Here is a 15,889-nt window from a genome sequence, read left to right on the forward strand (position 1 = left end):
ACCTACTTTTTCACCGTGGGTCCATAAATTTTCACATCGTATGCTGTATTTTCTTGCTGTCTTCCCCTTTCTCTATCCAGACCCGTACCCCCACCTTTGCATAATGCTCTTGCTACTGTTTCTCTTTGCTCTTCATACAGATGACAGACTTTTGTCTGTTTTACCGACTTCTCCTTTTTCTCAGCCCTCCCTTGTAGCTGAAAGGCACAAGGCCAGGAACAGCTTTGGGAATGGTAATCCAGCTTATACTAGTTAATGTGCAAGAACCGACAAAATTTGGGGTCTTTGGGAAAAACAGTACTCCAAATATTTAGGAAGAGAAAACTTCTCAGTGGATTTTAGTTTGTACAAAGTTTGACTACGTAGCCAAAAAACATCACTCTTTAGGCACTCCTAAAAACATCAACCTTGGGAACGTCCAATCCATGTTTTCTCCATTTCAGCACAGAGCTGGACCCTGGCCTGTGCAGAGCCGACAGCAAAGCACAGCAAAATCACACAGCCCACAAGCGGCTGTGGACGATGTTTTAGGGAACTACAGTGAGAACACACAAATACACCCTGTCAGGGAACCGATCACCCCACAGGCCTGAGCCCCGTATGTGGACCCGGGCTGCTGCTCCGCTGGGAGCGGATGAGGGTCAGTCCTGTCGGTCGCTCCGGTCCCTTCCGCTGTTGCCACCAAAACCTCTTCGCCTCAGAACCGGGCCCACGCCCGATTCCGTCCTTGCCGCGCGGCCCGAGCCGCCCCCGCGCTCCCTGAGAGGACGCGAAATGGCGGGCAGCGCTCTACCCGCGGCCATCTTGGCGCCGGGACTGCATGTCCCAGGCGGCGCCGCGGCGGGAGGGGCTGCCCGCCCGCCATCTTAGCGCTCCCTCCCCCCGGTGCGGCGGGATTGAATGAGTCGCTGCCCGCCCGCCCGCCAGCCCAGCGCCATGTCAGGCACTCCGAGCCGCGGCACCCCCGGCGGGACCCCGCTGTCGCCGACCCGCATCTCCCGGCTGCAGGAGAAGGAGGAGCTGCGACAGCTCAATGACCGCCTGGCCGTTTACATTGACCGTGTGCGGGCGCTGGAGCTGGAGAACGACCGGCTGCTGCTGAAGATCTCGGAGAAGGAGGAGGTCACCACCCGGGAGGTACGGCCGGAGTAGGGGACGAGCAGCGACGGCCCGTGGGGCGCCCCCCCCGCCTCCGTCCCGGGGCGGGTCCGCGGCCTGGGGCTCGCCCGGCCAGTTCCCGCCCGTTCCCTGCGCGTTCGGGGCGCGTTGTGGCGGCTCCGTGTGGCTGCCGCGCCATGCGCGTCCCGCCGGGCGGGGAGCGGGGGCTGTGCAGACCCAGCGCCTACCCGCGCGGCCCCTCGAGGCTGCCGGGGCTCTCTGGCCGCGGTGTCGGGCTGAGAGGCCACTGGCGACACATTCAAGGCGGCTCAGGCCGGGATTCGGCACCGGCAGGAGCCCGTGGCGGGAGCGGAGCGGGGCGGACGCTGCGCTGCGCTGCGGGCGGTGTTGCCGGCTCCCGGGCCGGCCGGGCTGCAGCGTGGAGCCGCCGCGGTCCCTTGGCCGGGGCGGTCCGAGCCCTCCGATGCCCCGCGCCCATAGCACACGCGTACCGTGCTACCGGGGTGTTGGGTGTCCCCTACGGCTTCTCTCTTGACGGCTGATGCGATGGGATGGAAGATGTGAAAGGATTTAGACTGCCTTTGCCTCTCGCCGTAGGAAATCTTTTACAGACCCCATAAATACTCGGAATCAAATCCTTGTAAGCGACTCTGATTTGTTTCCTGGAATCTTGGAAGCAAAACTGGATGATTCTTTTTCCTAAGCCTTGTTTTTCCCTATTCTGTGGTGTCTGCTGCCCCCAGGACTCTCCTTCCCTTATGGCGGAAGGATGTAGTCGGTGACACACTGGGGATAGTCCCGTCCTGTGCAAGACCAAACCCCCTCAGCAAGGTGCGGTGTCCCAGCGCTGAGATGATGTCAAACTGCTGTGGAAAGTCTATCAATAAACATCCTGGACTGTAACTTCTGGGATGTGGTGGATTGCTGTGCTACTGTGTAGCTTTTAAATTTTTTTTTTGTTTTTCCTTTTTTACCTCTTAAGATGCTGATTTGATGATGCTTGGGGTGGTGGGAGGAAGGTTTGATTTAATTTAGTTTAAGCAGAGCAGATACGATAATGTCTTATCTGGGGAGTGGTTGGAGTACCTGCCATCAGTGCATGTATGCCCAAAACCGAAGTACTTTTAAAGTCCTTTTGTGTCACTTAATGATTGTAACTTCCATGCTTTCAAATCACTAGATATTTCTAAGCGTGAAACATCACTTGCCGTGTGAAATCATGCTATAAGCAAAATAACCACATCTAATTTAGGGAACTTCTAAGCTGTATATCGCTGGAGGCTAGAAGGAGTATCCCTTTGAAATGCAAGAGGCAGAATGTAATTCTATTGACAGTACACATGTAGCAAGAGTAAGAGGGCAAGCAGACAACGTAGATATAATCTCATTAGACTTTTAACGTGAGCATAAACCAGCTCCTAACAGCAGTTCTGTGTGTTAGCAACTCCGAAAAGTATCTGATGCAGTAACTGGAAAATAAACTTGAGAATTTTGATAGGAACCTTTTGGTTTCTTTGCCCTTGAGCTTTCCTTCTCAGGTATTTTCATCCAGACTTCAAAAAGGTCTTAATCCTTAGATACATTCTGACAAACTTCATCAGTTTCATCAAGCTCTTCTTTGACACTGACTGTTTGGCTTGTCACTGGACCACCTTTGTTAAATACTTTCCCCATCCCTTTAGGAAGGTTTATTTATTCTTTGCATATATCCACAAAATGAAACTTTGTAGTTTTATTGTTTTAGTTCTGGATAGTGGACATTGGTTTAAGACTGTGGAAGCAGTAAAACTTCACATAGCTGCCAGATTTTGGTTTTACTGGAATGGGAGAATACTGTCCTCTCACTTTTGGGACCAACCTAGTAAACTGGATTTTCTGCTGACAATTCAGTTTTCTTATTAACCATTGGAATTTGCATTCATAAAATGATTAGGCTTAGTGTGAAATAAGATACTAATTAAAAATAAACCCTCCAAATCCCGCAACTCCCTCCCAACAAACCCCAAAGCAGCTCTAACTTCTGTGTAGAAGCACAGCTGAACATAGTGCAGTGAAATTCGCATACAGTTCTCTCTGTGTTATTATATCTTTACATACACAAGCGTCGAAGCTCTAAATGCTTATAGGAGACCGTTTTCTTTTTCCACAGTGTTCAAGATGAAAATTCCCATTGCTTGTCCTCAGCTATGTGTAAATTTGAGTCTGATCTTATTTATTATTTATAAAAGCTGACTGAATATTCTATGTTTTTTGGCTTATCTTTGGTAATGGCAGAAAACATCATCTGCCACTGTGGTAGGTGGTATCATGCACGTTGTGGGAGGCAGGCAGGAGGGGCTGCACACCAATGGGCTCTTGGTTACTACCTGAGACTTTTGCCTAGAGAGCAGATGATGGGGTCCGTGATCGAAAGTGAATTTCTCAAGGCTGAGGATAGCTATAGCTAGCAGTAGACAGAACCATGGTACCATGAGAGAGATGTTTGTCCTTTGCTTGTCACTCCAGTATGCCACAGGGACCATACTTGAGCTGGGTAAGATCGTTATTGACTGACATGACGTGTCCTGAGTAACGGGTGACTGTTCCTGACACCCCCTGCCCCCACCCTGCATGCATGGGAACAGTTTTGATCTGTGCTCAAAGCTCTGGTTTAGGGTAGTGTCTTCTAGATGAGAGAAGTTCTACTGATGCTGCTCAGGCAAGGACTGTAGTCACTGTTCTGCCAAAGATTCTTTAATCATTAGCTGATCAGGATGTTCTTTTTCCTTGTTTCAATCACCAATTTGAACAAGATTGCAGAAAGCAGCCGTTTGCTGTTCTGTGTGGCAGTCTCAGCATGGCCTTTCAACAATATCATTCCTATTGTTCTTTTTGATGAACACAGGGCTGCCATCTCTTAATAGCAGAGAAAAGGAGCTTTGCAGTTGATTCATCTTTAGTTCTTTATCAATTATAGCCTTTTTCCTACCCTGTCCAATGCTGCTTTACCTTTACTTGTATGCAATAGGTGCCTAGACAAATAAAAAGTGTATGCAGTAAGCCCTCAGACAAATGCAAAAAAAGTTTGCAGATGTAGCTGGGGGAACCTCTAACTCCTCATTCCTTCTCTGTTTGTTCTGCTCCATCACTGCCCTTGTGTAGGTTGGCCTGTGACAGAAGAGAAATTGAGTTCATCCCCTTGTTTTTCTACATCCCTAGTACATGATTGATGCTGTTCTCACTGTTGGGGTCACTGTTGCAATAACCTGATTTGTGAGGCTGGGAGGGGAGATACTGGGAGAGCTAAGAGGAGAGTCCTAGAGCTCTCCTCAATTCCCTTTTACTAACTCCCTGCCCTCTCCTGCAGTGCTTATGGTTGCAGCCTTCCAGAACAGATGTTTTGATGGGGATGGGAGGGATTACTGCACTGTTCTGAGGACACCCCACTGTGCTCACCCTCAGAAAGGAGAATTAGAGAGATAAATAAGATAAGATCCCTGGGAATGTCAGCTGCTGACAGCAATTGCCCTTGTGACAAAAGCAGTATCTATGGGGGTTCCCTCTTTGCCTGTGTCTTCCCAGCTCTGTGGGTGTGAGTGCAGATGGCTGCAATCTCACCTGGTTTCCTCTTACCTGCCAGTGTTGGCGCTACCGTGCCCTTTTGTGTGCACCATGTGTGGTGACCAGAGCTACTGTCATGACCAGGATATTAGGGTCTGATGTTGCCTAGTTGCCACCTGCAAAATACATGCTCAGATGCTGCTCTGGATGTTGGGTCACTCAAGTTGCAGCCTCTAAAATACTGGGTTAAGTGGTTTTCTGGCACTGTAGACATCATCTGGGAGGTGACATACACATCTTCATTGTTCTTGAGAGCTTGACTGATATTCTTGGAGAGTCTGAGCCATAGCTGACTGGCAGTCCTTTGTCAATCTTTAACTGGCTAAATAAGACCATACTGAGCCACACCTGGTGGGAATACACTTCTGGTTTACACATTAATGTGTGCTAATGAGATTAATGTTTCATCACCAAATTTGTCTGGAGTCACTTGTGATTGGCTGGAGCATGTTTCTTGCCTAGCACGTTGGTTCAGTGCCTTCTTGACATGTTTCAAGTCTTCACTGAGTGACATCTTGCAGCTTTTCTCAAGCGGTTGCTTTGGGAGGGTCTGTGTCGGTGTGTCTGCCATTGACCCACTGCCTAGTGAGCTTTGAATGCTCCCGGCACAGGTACGTGAGAGCATCCAGCAGTTGTGTCTTTCAGAGTCGGCTATGGAAACATCTCTGTTTTCTCTTTTCTATTTCCTTGTTCCCTGTGTTGGCCAATTAAAACCTTCCAGGCTCTTTTGCTAGCAAAAGAGGGGGGGGGGGGGAAAGTGAAAGCAACATTTGTTACACAATACGGGTGTCGAGGTTGGTCTCTGCAGGAAGAGTTATGTTTGGGTGCACATGGACATGAAGTGGATTGGGCTGCAGCATGTCCTTCTGTTTTCTGCTGAACTCCATTTTCAGGTTTTAGTTCTATTTTTTCCATCATCTTCAGATGGGGTTTACATTTTCACAGTGGAGGGACCCATTTGCTGGCTGAACCTGTCATCTGGGGAGGTTTGTTGCTGCTTGCCAGGGCTTGTGTTCTGGACATTGCAGAGAGGCTGCTGAGGCTCACATGGCCATATGGATTTTATCCCTTCTGCTTTTCCGCAAAGGGACCAGTGCTAGTGACAAGAGGGACCTGAAGAGTATCAAACATAACTACATGGCTCTGGCTGATTGTTGGAGGTTAGGACTTGTCCTTTTTTTTTTTTTTTTTTTTCTTTCTTTCTTTCAGGGAATTTTTCTCCCATTTGTTTCCTAAGAGACCAGAGTGATAGATACCTGAGAGACAAAAGATGTGGCCAGGATGGGCGGAAGGGGTGCAGCTGGCTGGAGTCTCTAAGCTGGGGGGCTTTCTCTTGGGAAATGCAGAGATACCGCGAGGTTTTGGCTGGGGGTCAGGGGCTGGGCTCAGCTCCTTGCTCACTCTTGGGGTCGGAGGGGAGATGGTTGGGCTGCTGCTACTGCGGGGAGAATTCACTGCCACTGCAGAGCTCTGTCTTGCACTGCTTTCTCCTTACTGTGGGTGAGCCTTTGCTCGTAAGAGCAGCCTTTGCACTGGGACCTTATCAATGCCTCACTTCCCTGGGAAGGACCCTCACCATCTACGTGGGTGCCTCAGGGGAAAACCCGGGGCCCTGAGCCCCTCCAAGGGAGCATCTCCTGGCTGCTTCTACCCAGCCCCGCTGCTTTCTGCTGGTGCTTCCTGCTTTTTGCTATGATTTAACGTGACACCCTGGGTCTGCCTGACCACTGCAGTTCCTTCCCACTGCTCCAGATTTTTTGCTACACTTTGTTTGCCACCCGCATGTCCCCACCTCTGCTGTTCCAGCCTGCTGCTGCGAGGTTCCTGCTGCAGTCCATTCAGCCTCCCGAGTGCCGCTGAGCCCGGCCACCCCAGCGAGTGTGTCAAGGAAAGCCCCTTCTCTCCCTCTGCCGCCGCCTCAGCCGCCATTGCCGTGTGGAGAGGCGGCCGCGCTCGCGCCACAGCGCCCCCTGCAGGCGCGGGGCAATCAGCGCCCCCGCGCTGCCCGGCCGGGAGCCACCAGCGCCCCTGGCGGCCGCGAGCGGAGCTGCGCCGAGGGGAAGGTGCCGGCAGCCGGGAGCGGCTGGGCCTGGGCTCTGCTGCTGCTCGTTGGTGCTGCCGCTGCTGTTTGTTCATCTCCTTGCACATATCTAGATACACTAGTAAAGAACTCCTACTCCTTTTCACATATCTTTGCCTGAAAGCCCCTTAATTTCAAAGTTACAATAATTTGGAAGGAAGGAGGTCACATTTTGTATTCCAAGGGAAGTTCCTGCCTGCCTTGGCAGGCACCTGTCTTTCAAACCAAGGCAGTGATTGTCAGTGGCATCAGGGCCCAGGTGGTGTGGGGAGAGTGAAGGGCTTGAGGATAGCTGAGCAGATCCTGCAGAGCAACTCTGGATTGCACAACTGCTGTTGGATTCTACAACAAACCCCAAGCACAAATAGAGGCTGGGTGGAGAATGGATTGAGAGTAGCTTTGGAGTGAAGGACTTAGGGGTGGTGGTGGCTGAGAAGCTCAACCTGCCCCAGCCATAAGCACTGGTCCCCAGAAACCCCCCCTGTGCTGGGCTGAGCCCCCAGTGTGGGCAGCAGGGGAGGGAGCGATTCTGCACCTCTGACCTGTTCAGGTGAGACCCCACCTACAGAGCTGCCTCAGCCCTGGGGAACACCATCAGAAGGTCGTGGAGCTGCTGGAGGGAGTCCAGGGGACATTGCAGAGATGCTTCAAAACCTGGAACGTCTCTGCTCTGGAGATGGGCAGAGAGAGTTGGGATTCTTCAGTCTGGAGAAGAGAAGGCTCTGGGGAGACTTTAGAGCCCCTTCCAGTGCCTGAAGGAGCTCCAAGAGGTCTGGAGAGGGACTTTGGACAAGGGTCTCGAATAACAAGACAAGTGGGAATGGCTTCCACTGCCAGAGGGCAGGGTTATGTGGGGTATTAGGAACAAATTCTTCCCTGTGAGGGTGGTGAGGCCCTGGCACAGGTTGCCCAGAGAAGCTGTTGCTGCCCCATTCCTGGAAATGTTCAAGTCAGATTGGGGCTTGGAACAACCTGGGATAGTGGAAGGTGTCCCTGCACATGGCAGGGGGTGGAATGAGATGGGCTTTAAGGTCTCTTCCAACCCAACCCTGTTGTTCTGTAATTCTGTGACCATGGAACTGTCTTTCAGGATTCACAACTGCTTCAGAGAGACAGGATCCACCTGACTAAATGTCCAGTATACAGCTGGATAGCCATGTCACATTATGGGTGAGCAGCTGGCTCAGGCGTTGAGCACAAAGGGTTATAGTGACTGGGGTGATGTCAGGCTGACATTGGTCACTAGTGGGGTTCCATAGGGTTCCAACCTCAGCCCAGTTCTCTTCAACATCTTCATCAATGACCCTTGAATGCAGGACTCAAAGGAATACTAAGAAAGTTTGCCAATGACACTAAATTGGAAGGAGCTGTCAACTCCTGCAAGGGCAGAGAGGCCCTCCAGAGAAACATCAACAAATCAGATAGATGGGAAATCACCAACCATGTGGAGTTTAACAAGGGCAAGTGCCAGATACTGCCCCTGGGACAGGGCAGCCGTGGCTGTGTGGATGGACTGGGGAACAAGAGGCTGAAGAGGAGCTACAGAAAGGGACCTGGGGGTCCTGGTTAATGGCAAGTTGGATCTGAGTCAGCAGTGCCCTGGAGCCAGGAGGGCCAGCCGTGTCCTGGGGGGCATCAGGCCAACTTGGCGAGGGAGGGGATAGTTTTGGGCACCACCATATAAAAAAGACATTAAGCTAATAGAGAGTGTCCAGAGAAGGGCCACAAGGATGGGGAAGGGTCTAAAGGAGCTGCTGGGGGCACTTGGTTTGTTCAGCCTGGAGAAGGGGAGACTGGGGGGACACCTCAATGCCATCTTCAGCCTCCTCATGAGGGGTAGGTACCAGTCTGTACAGTCTTGTGACCAATGACAGAGCTTGAGGAAACAGCATGAAGCTGAGTCAGAGAAGGTTTAGGCTGGATATCAGGAGAAGGTTTTTTCCCAGGAGGTGGTTGGGCACTGGACAGGCTCCCCAGGGAAGTGCTCACAAGGTTGCCAGAGCTCAAGGAGCATTTGGACAACACTCTCAGGCACGGTGTGATATTATTGGGGTGTCCTGTGCAGGGCCAAGAGTTGGACTCGATGCTCCTGACAGGCCTAACTCAGCATATTCTGTGATTCTTTGAAAGTTGTTCTGGTATCCTTTCACAGAAGCAAAAGCAGCAATTTTACATGGTCTGTACATTTTAGCTGATACACCTTTCAAATAATCTTGTGTTCCAAAAAATATAAAGGTATAGAAGACTTTGAGGTGCCTCATACAGTCTGTGTCACTGATTATATGATATATTATTTTGAGACAGGGAGAAGTCTGTAGTTCTTTATCCTCTGAGGTAGAGAACAAGAGTGGAAGCTCATTTCTGAACAGTTCACATTTCTGTAGTTCATCTGGTTTCAGATTCTCCGTAGCTTTGTAGTGCAAGAGCAGCAGAGTCAAAATCGGCCCTTGGCCTCATAGTCCACAAATTGTCCTCAAGTGTTTAAAACAATCTCTCAAAGCAGCAGTATTGGGAATAAGGGCAAATAATTGAAGCCGAGATTGTAGGGTGCACTGATCTAGTTCAGTTTATCTCTTGGGAAGGCTTGCACATTTCAAACATAGCATGTTTTGTTGCAATCGTAATAAAAACTAAATCTTTGGGACTGCTCGTTAATTGAAAATGTTCAATATAGATTGTTCTTAAATGGCAGAAATCATATCGTACACCATTTTTCAAAGAAACTTATGGGTAACCTGGTCCTATGTTTCAGTTCTTTGATAGTCATTGGGATGTTCTCATTTTTTTTTTCCCCTTAGGTGAGCGGAATCAAGAGTCTCTATGAGTCTGAACTGGCTGATGCTCGAAGAGTTCTGGATGAAACTGCCAAAGAGAGGGCTAGATTACAAATTGAAATAGGAAAACTGAGAGCAGAACTTGAGGAGTTCAATAAAAGGTGAGGAGAGTATTCCTTTTTTTTTTTAATATATATTTGCTGTGGAAATTATACAAATGATGCTTCTTAAAATGCCTTTTGGAAGCAGATCAGTGAGAAGATACTGGCTTGTCACAGGGAAAATCCTTCAGCTTGTTGGTAGAGCTGGTCAGAGCACATAATTCCAGCAGAATATACACAAGCGTATTTGTAGATGTAAGATGAATATCATGTGATTTGAGGCTCAAACAAATGGCTGTGCCTGCTTTGTCCTGTTGTACCTCCCCTTACGTGGACACGCGTGTGTGCAGCTGCTTGGTAAACTGGATTGAGAAAATGATCTCGATTAAAATTGATCCATCCAAGGAGGGTTAATTCATCATTTTTGTAGCCTGGTTCACTGTACGACTGATGGGAGAAATGGAAGAAAAGGGAAAGGGTAGCCATGAGCAGTTTGGGAATATGGAAGCAGTGTTGCCTTGAAAATACATGATGCTACAATGCAAATGTGCTGGGAAAAGACCTCGTACTGATTAAATTTTTAAAAACTGCTGTTCAGTTTGCTTCACAGAGAACTGGCATAATGAACCAGTTCCTGAAGCCAAGTAGTAGCCATTATTTCAATTCCCATGGGAATTTTTGTAATCAAATACTGTTTAGCAGTAGAAACTTCATTTTAAAATTAATATATGTGGTGGCAAAAAATCAATTTTTGCTTCTAATTTAATTTTGGTACCTATTTTAATAGATAAGATTTGGGAATTACAGATTTTTCCTGAGCGGGTCATTATGTACATCACCTTTTTATCAATGTTGTCGGCCATAAAATAGGTTTTAATCTGTTGGTGCCACTACAGGCCTGCTGTAAGTCTCTCATCTCTCTTCATTTGCAACTAAGTGGTTATAAAAGGACTTAAGTGTTTCCCTCCCTTGTCTTTTTTTTTCCTGACTAGGTAGTTGATTTATGATAAAGTACTTCATGTTTTCTCTGTAAACTTTGCTATATCACTGGATACTCATTTTCTATGCTGGGCCCTCTTTTAAAGTCAGCTATCGGAGATATTTTTGGACTTTGCCCTAAAACAACTGTCCAAATATGAAATAGCAGTAGTGTAGGCATCTGCATTTGTGTGAGTCGGTGTAAAGCCTATTGAAGCACAGCCAATACCATAGGCCTGCATGTGGTCAGACGACCTGTGCACTGGTGTTCGTGGACTCGGTTAGCTCAGCTTTTGTCAACCATGAAAAACCCCTCTGGTAACTAGGTCAGCCATAAAACCCCTGAAGTGCAGTGAGGTGAATCCCACCCAGCCCTCCTGGGATGTTCCTGTTGGGACTGTTTTTCCCCTTCAAAGTCTCAGGCCAGCAGTCTTGGCATTTATTTTGGATAGTATATTTTGCATGGCAGTTGGCATCACGTGGCCTTTAGGGTTGTTTCTCTTGTCTCAGGATAGCAAGTGCTCTTCTTGCTTGGCTTTTAAAGCAAACTCCAGAAGAGAACAACAGTAGTAACTGGGAATTTGGTTCACCTCTTGTGTTCTGCAAGATATTTCTCTGTTTTGATTAAGGTATCCTTGTAAGAAGTATCTTCACTTGGTAGGTAATGAGAATCCAGTTGATTCCTGTTCTTTAGACTTTTGATAGCCGTAAGAGATTTTACAAATACCTTTGTTGTAGAAAGTTGTGCATGTAAAGTGATGGTGTTTTCCCTTGGATCACCTCCCTCATTCCTTTGTTTGGACAACTGAGTTGCCCCTTACCAGTCACTTCAATGACCAATTCTACCAAATTGACTTTTTGTTTGTCTTCTGCGATAGATGAGGAAAAAATACCTGGTTTTCTGGATTTCTCTCTGTTTTTACAGTTCATAGCAGTAGAGTTGAATTCTTCTTCAGCTTCAGAGTTTCTTCTACCAAATTCCTTCCAGTCCATTGAGATGTTTGTGTTGTACTTGGAGTGTTCTCAGGGTGTCTGGCTTGTCATGTGGCCACATTTTAAGTATGACTTTGCAAATGCAACTTTTAATTTTTTGTCTGATTTGCTGTGTTCACTTGACATCTAGCTCATTACTGAAGCTTCCCTGTCTATGCTTATGGTCAGATGTTGCTTCTCTCAGGCCAAACTTGCTTTGAGAACTGTGTGTAGTGGAAGAGTAGGTTATTGCATAATTTTATATTCACTACTATTACTTCTGTCTCTCTTTCAAGCTCATTACAGAGGAGAGATTTAAGGATGCCACCACAGTCTGGCCAGAAGGGATCCCAAACACTGTCATTCCGTTGTTTGCTTGGAATAGGTTGGGTTGCTGGGACAGGAGATAATAGACTTCCCTCAAGACATAGGATCCAAACACAGTCAAGCTACTGCTTTAAAAGAAGATTCCACCTTTCTTTTTTTCTCCCAAAACCTGGGTTTGTGAGCATGGAAAGCCTTGAAGGCACTGAAGATACTCCAGGGAGGCCACGGGGTCTGGTTGGAGGTGGTGAGATCAGGCCTAGTTTGTGTCCGAAGGAGCTTGAGGCTTACCCTGCTTTTAGTTCCTTCTTGGGGCTGTCTACTTGCACAATTTCAACTTGTGGAGCAGCTGACCAAGCTGCATCCAAGAGCCTTGGATGGAACACAAGGATTTGTGGCAGTGTCTGTGGTCTAGGAAAGAACAAGGTTTTTCTGTCAGTGTAATGGACTTCAGAGCAAGCACTTCTGCTTATGTCTTTCTGTATCTTGTTCAAATACTGACAGATGACACTACCTCAGGGTTCCACGTGAGTGCAGATTCAGCTCCCAGGGTTTGGATTCTGGGGCACATATTTTGTTTAGTTTAGATTTTTTTTCTCTTACTGTGTTACTGATGTTGTAACATTTTTGGAGGATTTTTAGTGTTTGGGATAATTGAATATAATTTTGCTTAGTAAGTCAACAAGAAGCATCCCAAGGCTTTTTCTAGAGTAGTTTGTAGACCAAAGGTCTACTTAGCCTGTTAATTGATCTCTGTTGAAAGCCATTCATCTAGAGAAGAAAAGAATGTAACATGCATAGCAGCAGTTCTCTGGAATACTCTTCCAGTCTTCAGCAATTCCTTTCAGCTAAGGGACTTCCTGATGTCCAGCTGGATTCTGTATAATAGCCATCATAGGTTTACATTTCAAAGTGTGACCAGTATCCTGAGACCAGCTGTTTGTGGAGTTCTTAGACATAGCAAGGGGATTCTGAGCTTACCTACATATTGTAGGTATTGTAGGTATATGTGTTGTATAAACCTGTTGTTCAATCCGCCTGCCCAGTTTCATTGGTTCATTTATCCCTTTATTTTTGTATTTTCGTTCATATCTCCTAGGATTTTTCTCTTTAATGATCTCTTTTTTTCAAGTGGAAACATTTTACTGCTTCTATTCCTGAAGCTGCTCTGTGCTTTCAATCAACATTTTATCCCCTCTGTAATTTTTCCTGTTTTAGTGTATCCTCTTGGGAAGGAAGGCTCGCAGAATTGGAACTTCAGCCGGTATTCAAGATGCTGTTGTACAGTAACAGTGTTCAATGTCTTGTTCTCTATTTTATTTATGAATAATTTCTTAAACATGGTTGTATTTTGAGTGCTTCTGAGCTGCTGATGTGTGAAGAAGGGTAAGCTCCAAACAGTATTTTACATCAGAGTCAGAGATGTCTCCCAAGGCCCTAGTGAGTGGCAGGGATGCTACAGAACTCAAAAGTGTTTTGTGGTAACCAGATTTGCTGTGGCCTTTTTGGGCAGAGGTGAAGTAAGGCCCTCTCAGAGCCCTTTTGTGCAGGGTTCCTACCCCTGCCTATGCTCCTTGCCTTCCTTTACAAAAGGCAAATTGAATCTGAATTTTTGAATTCTTTTTTATTTATGCATATGCCCACTACTTTTCTTCATTGATGCCTTTGTCTAATTTTACCTGTGCAATTATCAGAGAAGGATGTTGTGGGGGGACTTTATCAAAGGCCTTACAGAAGTCCAGACAGACAATATTCATAGCCCTTCCATGATGAAGTGACTCCATCAGTGGACAAGGGAAGGCCGCTAGGTTGATTAAACAGAACTTGGAGAAGCTGTACTGGATGTCTTGAATCACTTCCTTGTGCTCCATGTGCCTTAGCAGAGCTTCTAGGAGGATCTGCTCCATGATGTTCCCACGTACAGAGGTGTGGCTGACAGGTCAGTAACTCCTAGAGTCCTCCTTCTCACCCTTTTGAAAAATGGGTACAATGCTTCCCTTTTTTCTGTTACCTGGGCCTTCATCTGACTGCCATGACATTTCAAATGTCATGGAGAGTGGCTTGGCAGCTACATCAGCCAATTCTTCAGGACTCTGGGGTGCATCTTGTCAGGTCCCATAGACTTGGGTATATTCAGGTTTCTCAGGTGGTCACAAACCTGACCTTCTCTTACAGGGTGAGCTATTTTGCCTTCCCAGTTCCTGTTTTGTGGTCCATCTACTCAAGAGGTTGCCATTGAAGGGTGAGGCAAAATAGTTGTTAAGTACATCAACCTTCTTCTCGTCTGTTATTACTTTGCCAGTCTTGTTCATCAAAGAAGTACACCTGCTTTGACCTTCCTTTTCTGACTAACATACCTGTGGAAGCTCTTGTTATTCTTGGTGTCCCTTGCCAAGTTCAGCTGCACCTTGACCTTACTGACCCTATCCCTACACAACCAGGTAGCATCTCCATACTCTTGCCAGGATACACTGCCTCTGCATTATCCTCTTGCTTTTTAGTTTGACCTGCTGGTCTCAACTCATCCATACTGGTCTCTTGCCTTCCAGTCCTGAGGATCATGAGCTCTTGTGCTCTAGAAAATTTCCTAAAAGATCTTCTTCCTTGTCCCTGAGGGCAGTTCCCCAGCGGGTGCTATTGACTAATTCCTTGAACAGTAGGCAGTTTGCTTTCCTAAAATTCATTCTTCATTGCTCTTCATTTGACCCATGTCTCTCAGGACTTCAAACTCCTGGACTGCATGATCACTGCAGCCCAGGCTGCCTCCTGTCCTGACATCACCGATTGGCTCACTTGTACTGGTGACCGTCAGGTCCAGTATCTCATCCCATCTGGTAGAGCTGTTTATTACCTGGCTTGACAAGCTATCCTCAGTGCTTTCCAACAGCCTCCTGGTCACCTGCTACTTTTCCAGCAGATGCTGGGATGGTTGAGGTCCCATAGCAGGATGAGTCTACAAGTGCAATGCCTCCTGTGGCTGGAGCAAAAAGGCTCCACTTGATCAGTCAGCCAGGAGTAGAACTACAAGGGTTCCCATTGTTGCCTTGGTCTCTGATTCTTACCCACAGGCTTTCAAAATGCTCATGGTTGTTCTTCAGAGACAGCCCTCCACATTCAATCCACTTCTTGGAGAGGGCAACCCCTCCACCCCTCCTTCCTCACCTGTCCCTTCTCAACAGCCTGTAGCTGTTGATAATTGAAGTCCAGTCATGCGATTCATCCCAGCAAGTTTCAGTGGCAACTAGGTCGCAGCTTTCCAGCAGCACAGTGGCTTCCAGCTCCTCCTGTTTGTTGCCCACCCTGCATTCATTGGTGTAGACATACAGCTGGGCTGTCGGCTGTGTCATCTTCTTAGATGAATGCCTGTTAATTTCTTGGAGGTGTTTCACATGTGTTTCCCTATTGGCTCCTATTATCTCAGGAGCCACCAGCTCATAATCTCCGTAAGATTTCCAGAGTACCCACTGGAAACTGGACGTGAGTCTGGGGGGTGAGGGGGGCAAGGGGCAGGAAGCACTTCCTTCTAATGAGAAAGAACAGCCAACCAAAACGTGTGTGGTGCAGTTGATGCACCGGAGGGAAGGGATGCCACCTAGAGAGATCAGGACAGGCTGGAGAAGTGGGCCTGTGTGAACCTTAGGAAGTTCAACAAGGCCAAGTGTAAGGTCCTGCGTATGTGTTGGGTCATTCCCATCACAGACACAGAATGGATGGGTGGGAATGGATCAAGAGCAGCCCTGAGGAGAACCAATCGATGGATCAAAAACTGAATTTGAGCTAACAATGTGCACTTACAGCCCTGAAAGCTGATCATATCCTACGCTGGATCAAAAGAAGTGTGGCCAGTGGGTCAAGGGAAGTGATTTGCCCCCTCAAGCCCACTTGGTGTACTGTGTTCTGTTCTGGGGACCCAACATCAGAAGAATGTGGACTGCTGGAGT

At 47.6% G+C, this 15,889-nt stretch overlaps 1 protein-coding gene across 1 annotated transcript in view; it reads left to right on the top strand.

Moving 5' to 3' along the window:
- The first annotated feature begins 870 nt into the window (after positions 1-870).
- LMNB2 (lamin B2) overlaps positions 871-15,889 on the top strand; it is a 37,043-nt gene continuing 22,024 nt past the window's right edge. Inside the window, exons 1-2 of the mRNA XM_048287973.1 lie at positions 871-1,137; positions 9,598-9,734. Coding sequence (XP_048143930.1) covers positions 901-1,137; positions 9,598-9,734 — 374 coding nt within the window. The 5' untranslated portion in view covers positions 871-900. The remainder of the gene's footprint in view (positions 1,138-9,597; positions 9,735-15,889) is intronic.

Source organism: Corvus hawaiiensis, chromosome 28 (assembly GCF_020740725.1).
Source record: "Corvus hawaiiensis isolate bCorHaw1 chromosome 28, bCorHaw1.pri.cur, whole genome shotgun sequence".
NCBI classification, from domain to species: Eukaryota; Metazoa; Chordata; class Aves; order Passeriformes; family Corvidae; genus Corvus; species Corvus hawaiiensis.